This window comes from Leptidea sinapis, chromosome 6, assembly GCF_905404315.1.
Source record: "Leptidea sinapis chromosome 6, ilLepSina1.1, whole genome shotgun sequence".
In the NCBI taxonomy this organism is placed as follows: Eukaryota; Metazoa; Arthropoda; class Insecta; order Lepidoptera; family Pieridae; genus Leptidea; species Leptidea sinapis.
The window spans coordinates 16172234-16185189 of NC_066270.1; the positions used below are offsets into that span (position 1 = coordinate 16172234).

At 40.0% G+C, this 12956-nt stretch overlaps 1 protein-coding gene across 3 annotated transcripts; it reads left to right on the plus strand.

Annotated features, from left to right (window-relative positions):
* Positions 1-9388: 9388 nt before the first annotated feature.
* On the plus strand, positions 9389-11982 carry LOC126964846 (uncharacterized protein C15orf61 homolog). Of its 3 annotated transcripts, none has more exons than XM_050808168.1 (4): positions 9389-9405; positions 9833-10120; positions 10780-10963; positions 11718-11982. In XM_050808168.1, the coding sequence occupies exons 2-4, from the start codon at positions 9971-9973 to the stop codon at positions 11843-11845; spliced, it is 462 nt and encodes a 153-aa protein (XP_050664125.1). In that variant the 5' UTR covers positions 9389-9405; positions 9833-9970; the 3' UTR covers positions 11846-11982. The 3 variants fall into 3 exon arrangements, with proteins under 3 accessions (XP_050664125.1, XP_050664124.1, XP_050664123.1); XM_050808167.1 differs by lacking the exon at positions 9389-9405 and adding an exon at positions 9605-9654; XM_050808166.1 differs by lacking the exon at positions 9389-9405 and having other exon boundaries at positions 9613-10120.
* Positions 11983-12956: the final 974 nt, after the last annotated feature.

A 12956-nucleotide genomic window follows, 5' to 3' on the forward strand; every position in this document is an offset into this window, starting at 1 on the left:
TAATTGTGGAATAATCTGATCAGGTAACATGCCTAATATGTGGTGTCGCAGAACTAAGTCCTCTAAGGTCCTAAGCGTTTGCGACATCCAGTTACATGAACCCCCCTGGGCGATTGCCCTCAGCATGCTTGCCTTCGCCTCTTGCTGTATGAACAGTGGAAGAGGCGGTAGGTTTAGCATTGCTTGAATGGCCGCACCAGGAGAAGACGTCATGGCTCCGGTTACCAACATACAGGCAAGTCTCTGCAGGCTATTTAGTCTGTCTGCAGTTGTTTTCTGGTTGGCTTTGTTCCACCACACAATGGAGGCGTATGTGATTGTTGGTCTCACAATTGCTTTGAATAGCCATAGGAGGATCTTGGGGCGCATTCCCCAATGTCTCGAGACGTCGACGTCGACATACACCCAAGGTTGTTTTAGCCTTTTTCACGGCTTTGTCGATGTGAGAATTCCATGTGAGTTTCTGGTCGAATGTGACTCCCAGATACTTAACCTCAGCTGAGAATTCCAAAGTAGAGCCGTTCAAGGTGGGAGACTTCAGTTTGTTAAGTGTCCGTTTCCTCGTGAATGGCACAATAACAGTCTTTCCTGCGTTGACTGACAGTTTGTTGGCTGTACACCACTGTGAGATGGTGTTTAGCGCCTTTTGCAGTATAGAGCTTAGTAAGCTTTGGCAGAAACCTCTGACGATAATAACTAGGTCGTCTGCGTACCCTAGTGCATCAATTCTGAGTTCTGTCAGCTTACTAAGTAGTTCGTCTACTGCTAGTGTCCATAGAAGTGGCGAAAGAACGCCACCTTGTGGGCAACCTCGCGTAGTGTATAGCTCCAGTGATGTCCCATGGAGGGAGATTAGAGCTTTGCGATTTGAGAGCATTGACCTTACCCATTTGACAGTGGTGGATTAGCTTTAGGTTTATTGGGTTTTGGGATACCGATAACAACGGAATCTTTCCATTGTTCGGGGAACGCGCTATTAGACAATAGAATATTAAAAATGGTAACCAATAAAGTAATAAGAGTCGAGGGTAGGATTTTAAGAACCCTATTGTTTATAGTGTCGGGCCCCGGGGCCTTCTTGGAGTGAAGCTCTTTTATGATTAGGTTCACCTCTTCGTAAGAGGTGGGTTTTATTACACCGCCTGAAGGGCTCAGAGCGGAGCGACGTTCAACTTCACGATCAACTTCGTCAACGTGTGTCGGGTCGGCTGCTGCATTTGGAGAGCACTGACTCTCGAGACTATCAGCGAGGCATTCAGTCTTCTCATCGTCATCGAGCGCCGGCTGCAGTCCCGGTCTGTCCAAAGGAGGCATGACAGTGGGCGGCTCCTGTTTGAACGCGCGAGGCAGCTTCCAGAAAGCCACATGTGATGGCTTAAGGTTGCCGAGCAAGCGGTCCCAACGTTCGCCGCGGAGTTCCGCGATACGTTCCCGTACCACCCGCTGTAGGTAGCGGAGGTGGCGCCTATTCTCGACCGACGGATACCTGTCGTAAAGTCTAGTGGCTCTGTGCTTCTGTGTGAGTAAGTTCCTGACCTCTGGGGGCAGGTTTAGGCGATGCGGTTGCATCGTCGGAACCTGCCTGCAGCAGGCCTTGATCCTATTCTGTATATGTGACGTCACATGAGAGATAGCACTGTGAGCCGTGTCGACCGAGTCGATGACGTCCGGTATAAGGTCAAGGTCGTCGGACTTGATAGACTCGAGATCCTTTTCCAGCCGTTGCCAGTCGATCACTGTTTTCGTCGGTGGTTGAAAGTTAACCGGTGGGCCTAGATTTAGGACGACGGGCCGGTGGTCTGACTCTAAATCGTGAAAAACCTCGATTGAATTTACATTGAACGTTACGTTCTTAAGTAACGCAACGTCTAGAATGTCGGGTCGGTGCGCGACGTTATCCGGATAATGTGTTGGTTCGTCGGGTGCTATTACTGAAAAGTTCAGCGTGTCTGTCAGCGAATCTAATAAGATTCCGTTTCTATTTGTGGCTCTACTGTTCCAGCTGGAGTGTTTGGCATTAAGATCGCCAACCACTATAACTGCAGCCCCGTGGCCGAGTAATGCTTCTATATCTGTGTATAATACTTTTTTGTTGGGCGAAAGATAAGCTGAAATAACAGTGATCGGCTGGTGATTCGCCATACTGACCCGGATGGCAGAGGCCTCGATGTTAGTGAGGACCGGAGGATCTATAGGTATACAGTGTAGAGACCTTTTAAAATAAATGAGGGTGCCGTCCAGACGGGTGGTGCGATCATTCCTGACTAAGTTATAATTAGCGATACGCGGATCGCGTATACGTGGTTTTAGAAATGTCTCTTGCACTAAGAATAGGTCTAATTGATGTTCGTGAGCGAACTCCTTCACCAAGTCTAGTTGAGGCTTAAGGCCTTGGGCGTTAAAATACGCTATACGGAGCGTATGTGGTTTAACCCGTCCGCTTACGTAATTAGGCATCGCGAATGTTTTTATACTTTAGCCCTATATCGGTGAGGGCACGGAATATTTTGGCGTTGTCTGCCATAACTTGCAGGAGCGACGGCGGGTCTTCCCGGACAGCATCGAGCCTGCTGGCCAGGGCTGTGATTTCATCAATGTCGAACAGCTCTGACAGTTCGAACATGAAGGCAAAGGTGCTGCCGCCTTTGTTACCTGTTCCCGCGGACGCGGGCGCCGGTGGCCTCAGTCGCGGGACCGACGGCGCGGGGCGGGACGCTAGCGGTGGCCGGAGGGGCGCGGGGGCCGCGAGAGTGGCCTCTGTGGCAACGTTGGCAGCCGGAGGAGACCTCGCCCAGGCGTTTACCTTCGGAGGCGGCGCAGGTTTGAAGGTCGGAGTGAACTCTACCTTCTCTGCTCTGCCTTGCGGCTGGCGGCGCCCTGGGTGACGCTTGTGTTTGGGTGCCTTGGGACACCCGCGATAGCTCGCGGGGTGCCCCTTCTCCCCGCACAAGACGCAGGCCGGGGGCTCCGCGCATTGCGCTGGTCGAGGGCACTCCGGCGTGCCGTGTTTTCCGAGGCACTTCACACACCTCGGGGTGTGTTCGCAGTTGCGTGCCGAGTGCCCGTATAATTGGCATCTGTGACACTGACCGGGCCCCCCGCGGTTGCGAGGAGCTTCGGTACGGATACCCTGAAGGGAGCAAACCGATTTAATATTGAAAATTTCCTTTCCCTCTTGCGTGAGGTCGAGGACGACGAGAACCATGTTAAATGGTTGTTTGTTGGTGGTTCCGCGCATACGGTGCACCTCGTGTGCAGGGTAACCCTGCTTTTTGAGGTCCGACAGAATGTCGGCCTCGTCTAATTCTCTAGGGACGTTCCTAATAACGACCCTCAGACGCTTCTCCTCAGGCAGAGCGTACGTGTGGAAACCCACACTCAGCTCTCTAAGAAGAGATGTCAAGGCGCGGTGGTCCGCTACCTCTCTGGTCTCTAATTTGATGAGAGATTGCTACGCCCTCGCCTGGAAGGAGAGCGTCTTCGGGATCCTATTTTTAGTAACTAACCAGCGGCCTCGGTCTCCTATAAAAATAGGAGGCGGGCGCTTGGTCGGAGGCGGTACGCGGGCTTTAGCGGGCGCGGGCGCGGACGCGGGAGCGGAGCCAGTCATGGCCGCGGCTTTCTTCGCGGGTGTGCCATCAAGAGAAGGCGATTCGCGACCGCGCTTCTTCTTGCGACTGACGGTGATGAAACCGTCAGCATCCGACGCGACACTCTCCGCTCTCGACGGTAGAGCGGTTTCCGGCTGGGCCGGTGAAGCACCGGAAGCCTGAGGGGCTTCCGTGTAGTCAGGACTGACCGCGGGGACCTTAGGGGTCGCCTGCGCGTTAAAGTACGCCTGAAGGACAGGCGGACGGGCTGATCGGGTGATCACTTTTCTCGGTTTGACCGAGGCCACGGAACTTGCGTCGGACGCATTACCTATCTCCATTTCGGATTCCCCGTCGGAACTCGAAACGTCAGATGACGATTTATATTTTTTGGCTTTCGCTGTCTGGATATCTATTGTTTCCTTAATTAACGGAGCGATCTTCTCCGTAAATAACTCATCTAGCAGGGCGCGTAGAAGGCCCTTGTCGGCAACCATTGGTGAAGCCATGGTTGTTATTAATTAGGTTAAGGGGGTGACAACCCCCGCTGCCCGAGTCAGGCAGAGGGGGAATATAATAATAAAGTGGACAACTATAGTTTAGTTGTGCACTTGCACATTAATAAAATACTATTAATAATAATAAAGTATGCAAAATTAAAAGAAATTAATAATAATAATTAAGCCTAAGACTTAGCTTTGCTGGATGTAGACTGGCTGGGCCGGAACCCCGATGCACGCTGTGCAGGCACCCACGGAGAAGACACACACGGCACGATCTGCAACACTCACAACACACACGATTAGCGTGCAGAATCGCGAAACACAGCACAGGTGCTAACTAACACGATCGTAAAACCGGCTAATTAACACAGATAATAAGTAAGCTACGTTCCGCGAAGGAACGTAACAGGTGCGAGACTCAAAGAGTCCCGAACAATAGCGCGCGATAACAATAGCTAGCCCAGGTGGCCTGAGCAGATAGTGCGATAACGCAGGTAATAAAAATATTCGAAGGAGGACAGATAACGCGGCACGTGTGCTCGCGTTGCCTGCCTGAATCGAACTTATGTGGCTTTAAGTGCCTTTAAAACTACACACTTGAGGAACATTGAGAGGAGAGTATATGTTAGTATTGGAATGTGATGGTGGAATTCGGATTTTGGATGGAATCCCCGGTAGAAGTACCGTCATAATGAAGCGAAGTCTCCACACAACGCCAAGTGATTAGGCCGTTCACAGAGCATAGGATCCCCGATAATTTCAGTAGATCTCCGTTGCATGCAGACAAATGGTTCCACCAGATACTAGGGTGCTCACTAATCTGGTGAGTATGAGAACAAAACTCCATATTTAAAGGTCGGACATGCGCTAGAATGCAAGCCGGCTTGAAGTATTGCCACGCTCAAGTCCAGTTTCTTCGAAGCCATTGTAGCTTTACAGATTACCGCGGAATTGCTATACTATAGGGTAAAACCGAGGGCAATTAGATCGTTTTTCAGAATAAATAACCATACTGAGTAAAGTATGTAACAAGTACCTACGTTATGTAACTTTTCTTTATGAAAGAGTTAGACATTCCAGCACCACAAGAAATGGTAAGAAAAAAGGCTTTTATAATACCAAATAAGGTGATTTTATTCTCAGAGTTATTGTCTAGCGTCAGTCTATTCCTGTTAACTTCTGTACTGAATAGATCAGCACAAAGTTACAAAATGTCTAACAATTTTTTGATACAACCCACAAAACAATAACTAAAATTATTATAACTATACTAGCGGCACGGTATGATGGCCGTTTTGAGATATTATAATAGTGATGCGAAATGTCAATTTACTCTCGAAAAAAATTTAATCAAATATATTAGTTTATGTTCAAATCAAATCAAATCATCTTTATTTGCAAGATAAGGTAATAATATGTTGGTGGCTTATAATTAACAAGTGCTCTTATCCTAACCCACAAGGCATGCAAACTTATAAAGAAATATATAGTTCACGTTTTAATTTCTGTAACAATTATAATATATTGTACTATACTAAAAAAAGATATACATCCCAAGCAAACTTAGATTAACATCAATCATACAATGTTTATTATTTCATAGGCTTATTAAGTTTAATTTATAATATAATGTTATACAATGATATCGAGTTCAGTCGAAGTCAATTTTTATTATTTACTATTTTATCGTCAAGAAAATCTATTAATGAGTAGTATGCTTTTTTTATTAAGTAAGATTTGAAAGACTTTTTAAAGTAGAATATATTTTCGCGCTTAATATTGTCAGGTAATTTGTTGTAAATTGTTGGTCCCATGCAAAAGATGCTGTTTCGATACAACTCTGTTCTGGACTTCATAGGTCGTAATTTGTTGTCGTTTCGTTTCGAAATTAGCGTTTCATATTTATTGATATTATTCTTTACCATAACTGCTACTTCAAAAATATATATTGATAGCATGCTAAGAATATTTAATTTAATAAAGTGAGGTTTACATGATTCGGTTGCTTTTAGTGAGCAGACAGATCTGATACATTTCTTTTGAGCTTTGAATACTTCATAAATCCCTGGAGCATTACCCCAGAATCCCATATCTCAGAGTTCTGTCTACATACGCATGATATGCTGCTAACACCGCAGTCATATCAACTACTTTCTTTAGCATATGTAGAGCAAATGAGAACCTATTTAGTTTTTTAATGACATAATCAATGTGTGTTCTCCATGACAGATTGTGTTCAAGACAAATACCCAAGAATTTTGTGAACTTCTCTTCATTCATCGCTTTACCGTCATAATTTATATTTAATCCATAAGATTGTGTGTTTTTGTAAGCAAATTTCATCATGCATGTTTTATTTAGATTGATTTTTAGATTATTATAATTTAACCACTCTATTAGTTCGTTAAGCGAATTGTTTATGTAATTTTCATATGTTAATGGATTGTTGCCAATAAATATGGCAGTACTATCGTCTGCAAATAGGACCATTGGATCCTTAATAGTTTGAGGCAGGTCATTTATATAAATAAGAAAAAGCAGTGGTCGTAGAATACTGCCTTGGGGCACGCCAAATGTGGTTTTCCGGGGGTCTGATAAATATTTCATTTTGATTTTAGTTATAACATTTATTTTAGTTATTTCTGTTGATTGTTGTCTACCAGATAAATATGATTTAATTAAATTAAGAGCATTGTTTCTAATGCCATACCTTTCTAATTTATTGTTGTTGCAAGTAGTACCTGATTAAAAGGGTTTAATAAAACAAAAATATAAATGTTTACTTAATATATTTGAACAAACTGAATATTAGAATTAAAATGAATATACATACTTTATATAAGAAATAAATGAATACCAAAAGAGACCAAAAAAGGTGTAACAAAAGGCCAGATTTAATCAGATTGGTGATGTCGCGATCCTTTTCCAACAGGAACTTTGGAAGTAGATGCTGCAGTGTCATCGGTCCAAGAACGGTTTACAGTATGGTTAGCATTAAGCAATGTTTCATCCAAAAACACATTTTGCCAATTTTCAATTTCTTTCACTTGCTGTGAAAAACGATATCAAATATTTCCATCAATTTTTTGCGTTTGTTACATTATTTATATCGAAATCCAACGGTCTTCAAAATCTTCGTTAAAGAACTTTCTCCAGCGAAGAATAATCCAGCTTCCTTCAGTGATTGATATTCCTACGGATGCGTAGATACATAGATACAAAAAGTGTGGGAGATAGCACACAGCCTTGGGGCACTCCAGCGTTCACGGGCTTAGGATTCAAGCATAACTGTCGATAACGACCTGTATGCTGCGCCTAGTGAGGAAGTTGGAGGTCCACTTCCATAAGATCTCGGGAAGCCCAAATGATGGAAGTTTTGAGAGGAGCGCCTTGTGCCATACACGATCAAAGGACTTGGATATAGTAACAAGGGCTAACTTCCATGAGTCAGGGACTACGCCTTTTGAATAAGAGTGCCGGAATAAACGCGTTAGCACCGGCGTCAACTCAGGGGCACAAGTTCTAAGCACGATTGGAGAAATGCCATCCGGCCCGCTCGACTTCCTGACGTCCAAGAAAAACAGAGCTCGCAGAACAGTTTTCTGTCTGAACTGTACTTCATGCATTGAGCACCGCGGGATGATCGGAGGTGTTTTGCCGTTGTCGTCAAGAGTCGAGTTGGAGGCGAAAAGAGCGCACAGTAGATCGGCTTTCTCTTTTTCCGTATGGGCCAGGGTGTAATTCCTCATCTGCAACGGCGGCAGGGACGGCTGGTTGAAGTTACCAAGAGCAGCTTTCGACAAAGACCAGAACTTGCATGTTCCAGTCGGGTAACTGGAAACCTGCTCGCCGATTTTGACAACGTGCTTTGATTTCCCTTACCATTCCAAAATGTTGAAAAATGCACAATGTTAATATTAAAGTTTTAACTTCTGCTGGCACTCCCGGAGTGCAACCCGTATTTTTTTTCCTATCCTGACTGTTTAAATAATGCTTTCAAACTGTTACATTGTATAGATTATATAAATACTCACCACATCTCTGCATTGTCTTCGAGAATCTATGTTATTTGTATACCAAAAAACCCCTAAAAAACATAATTATTTAATTAAAATAAAACATATTTATACAAAACATTAGAACTCATGGTCATACTATTTGCGCACGTAGCTATAAGTAGCTTTAACTATGCCGATATCAGATCTCAAGTATTTTTTGAAGTCAAATTCGAACTTTCCTTATTACGCTGCAATCTATAATAGTTACCTACATTAGACTCGAGAATATTTTTTATTTGGTCAATTTGGTCAATTATCAAACGAAAATGCATGATTATAAACATACAGGCTAGCCAAAATATTTAAAATGTTGTTGGTTTTGATATCATTATACTTAAATCATAATGCCAATTACTAGTTATGTATATTATGTTAATAAATATAGGTACTTACGTACTCTCTTGAGTCATCTTTTTACATCGTTTGCAAGGACTGATTTACGTTTTCTGGACAACTTCACTGATTTTCTAAGTTTCCGCCCAGTCTTATTTCCCATTATTATTATTTTTTACACCAAAACAGAATCAATAGTATACCACAGCCCGATACAGCAAGGTGAGAGGTAATTATATCACCATCACGCTGATTGAAGTATGTGACTGATGCCAGGCATGAAAAATGTAACGCCTGATCATATTTTACGAGCGAATACTTTCTTACTTTACTTTTGTCAAAAAGTAAGGCGTATACAGTTAAATGCCTATAATCTTTGTTATTGATGACTATATGACTAATCCTTATAAATGAACTTCCACAATAAAAGTACAAGCTTTATGTATACCTCTTCTGAGTTTCGTACTAAACAAGTACCGAAAACTTGTTTTACTGTAAATAAAAATGGTATTTAAAAATAGCTCTGGAGTATTAACTATAACCAACAGCAAGCATTGGCAACTTAAGAATAAGACTTAAGGGTATTTCTAACAAGATAAATTAGTGTTCATAGCTCCAAATGCTATATTTTCACCATTAAACTTGCCTAAAAACACCTAGTTTGCGTGTTTTCTCCTTACTCTTCGCCTTAAGACTCAGGGGCAACCGTGGTCATTGCGAACATAAGAGCTAGTTCAAAATAATGAAAGCACACCCTAGCCTGTAAGTGCGCCCCTTTTTATGTCACAGTTTCAAAAATATACTATTTTATTAAATATTACTTTATGTTTTGCTTATCATGTCAAACAATAAAATCTTAAAATAATATAGTGCCAATATTCTAAGAATAAAATGGAGTTCTAACCTACATTAATGGTTAAAGTATGGTGCCCCTTCCACAGTAGAAAGAATAGAAATAGCCTACATTAAGTTTTTTTTGCTCATAAACCTAATAGGGGTTTATCTTGTAATCGAGTATATTGAAATATCATTTATTATTATATCATAGTTTGAGCTGATGGTCTTGCTACCAATGCTCTAAAACTAAATAAAAATATATCAATGTCAGCCAAATGTCAAAATTGTTGATCAGCTGATTGCAAAATGAAAATATACAACTTGGCAAGAAGAGTACCTACACTTTAAAAAAGAAAAAAAGAATATAATTATTATTGAAAATTTCTAATTAGCCTTCAGTACTTAATAATATACCTACTTTTTAATAACCTAGCTGTAAATTTTCCGAGAAGAATAAAAATAAAATAATAATATTTACTTTACTCTGTAACGAACTACAAACTGCTTTCAGACATCCTACAAATTGAGCATTAATGCCCCATAGCGGATATTAACGTACTTAATCCAATTTTAAAAACAGAAGATGACTGCACCTTATGAAAATACAAATAGATAAAATTTGATTGATATTTCTCAAGAAACAACCAAAATGTATTGCAGCAGTCTATTAAAGCATAGGAAGTGCATAAACATGTCATTGCTAAGATATTTCATGAGTTCGCGCCCAGTTGTATCAGAAGTATTAACTGCTTACTTAAAACAATGCAATGAACCACCATGGACATCCTACTTTGTTAAGGTAATGAATGATCTTTACATCTACGAAAACTAATAGAAATTTATGTTATCATATGTGGGCTTATGAAATGGTCTACATAAGTTTGGGTTGTGACTTGTGGTGAGTGATTTGCTTGGCTTTCCAATGCTACCACTCCCATGCTGGTATAGATGCATATGCTATTGGTTTTTGACTTTACGACAATGTGGTTCTCCAAACGATTTCTTCCTCATCCAATATCTTCAAAGTTAAGGTAAAGAGTGTACAAGCACCACTTGACTACAGTTGCACTTATGTAATTCTACTGGTGTTGTAATACAGTTTGTTTGTGTAACAGTGTTTCGGTCTGAAGGGCACCATCGCTGGTGAAATTACTGGGCAAGTGAGACTTAACATCTTATGTCTCAAGGTCACAAGTGCAGTTGTAGTGTCACTCAGAATTTTGGTTTTTCAAGAATCCTGAGCGCCACTCCATTGTGATGGGCAGGGTGTATCAATTATCATAAAATAAAATTACCATCAGCTGATCCCGCTCGTCTCATCTCTTACTGTCATAAAAAAAGAAAATATAAATATCATCAGAATAAGGTTAGGCTGCCAATCCACAATTTTCTTGATACTAACTATGATATAAATTAACAAAATTATTACAATTAAAATCCCATATTATTGTATTTCAGTATAAAAGTGTCTGTAACGACCAATTTGGTATGTCAAACTTTAACTGGAAAGTAGGTAGTTCTAATTATCAAATCCTGAGGACTGGTTGTTTTCCATACATTAAGTATCACTGCTCCAAGAAGGAAGAAGAAGACTTGTCAAGTTCTGACAGATTCATGAGATTTATAAAAGTTGCTAATCTTGGTAAGCTGTCAGTAAGTATGTCACCATAAACATTATCCGAGAATTCTTTTTAAACTAAAAGAGGTAAAAGGGTGTGAATACCACCTGATCCAAAGTGAATAACTTGACCTGGATTGGTCTTAGAGTGCCATGGTGGTACCCATGATCTAGCTGGTATCTGGTGTAAAGAAGCCTGGTAAATGCTATTAGTTGCCTCTTACGACCCCCTTGTGCCTGGGACTTTCCTATTCCTTTTATGCCCCGGGGAAGCACATCAAGTTTATTCCTATATATTTTATTATTATATCTGCAATCAGTCGCCAAACTATGAGATATAACTATAGATATAATATGTTGAGATTATTATTTATATATATTATTTATAATTTTTATATTGATCATAAATATGTAAATCTAAACATAATATTTTTATACTATAATTTTAATATGAAAAAAAATGTGCAATAAAAATTGAAATGACAATGTTGAATACGTATGTAAATTATTGATAAATATACAGACAATTTTTGAAGTAAAACTTCTTTATGGACGCATGAGAGAAATTTTATAGCAAATCGTCACGATTTTCGGTTATGAGCCATTTTGTTTTTGTTATCAATATGACAGTGTTGACAGCTGTCAGGTGAAGTTGGCAGATACAATACCAACGTTTGTCGTATCTTTTCATTTGGTTCATTAAGTAATAAATCAGTTCGTAAAATGATTTATGTCTATTATAATAATATTATAATAATAATTATAATTTTCATTCTAGGCATACCATGTCTACTTTATGGTTTAGCAGCAACACAACTAATAAGACATCAAGAAATAGTGCAAACTAGTAAAGGACCAGTTACAATATATTTCTTATTACCAGAGCATAAAGGCTCTATACATTGACCAGAAATGAACAGTGGCGGAATTTCTTCCTATTTAATACAGACATTTTTATATTTTATTAGATAACTAAGCAAAAGTCTAGTCATGAGTTGTAATATTTAAATGTTGTTATGTATTAAATGTTTACAATATTGTTACTTTTTATTTTACTCTAACAAAATGACAAAAATATATGATTGTTTAATAATTCTGAAATTTTGTTTATAAATTTTTTTTTTGGTGCATTAGGGAATATTTATCATAGAGAAATTTGACAATGCGCGCGCACACCGTCCGCGACACCCTGACGAAGCCCTGACGTTACTTTTTTTTATGAAAATAAGATACGAGGCGAGCAGAATGTTCAGCTGATGGTAATTGATATGCTCTGCCCATTACAATGAAGTGCCGCAGGATTCTTGAAAAACCCAAAAATTCTGAGCGGCACCAAAGAATAGTACAAAATCAATTAAAGAAATAGGGACTCGTGGTGTCATACAATCAGGTGTTGTTGTACCTAGAAGTTGCCTCTCTTTCTATCGAGTGAATCTTATCTCTTCTGTGGACATTAGGGTTGACTTCTTTACCTAAAACTGTACCCACCTAGTTTAAGGCTAACTCAGTTTTTTCAATTATATAAATAAGTATGTAATCGTAATTTCAAATCAATATACTTACATTCGTTGTCAAACCTACATTAGTTGCAGATAGTAATGCATGAGTTGGAATACCACAACATAGTCAAACCTACTTAGTATATAGGAAATAAATAGGTAGCTATCATGAATGGTAATTTCATTTTAATAATAATGACATTGTTTCAGCGTCTTAAGGACGCTTAATTTTTTTTAATTTGGATCGCAATGATTATGCTTTGGTATAATCATGTTTCTCCCCTTTTAAATAAAGTGGCTGTCGGACTCGTCCATGAAGGGCGATGACAGATTTTTATAAAAAAAAATTCACACCTTTGGTTATATTATTGCATTCTTATTAGGGATCACTGTTTTTTTTTCAAAATGTAATATGCCACTCAGTGAAGATACAGTTTTCCAATGAAAGAATTTTTGAAATAATAAATCGTTCCAGTAGTTTTTGGGTGACACAAAATATAAAGTGTAAAACATTACAA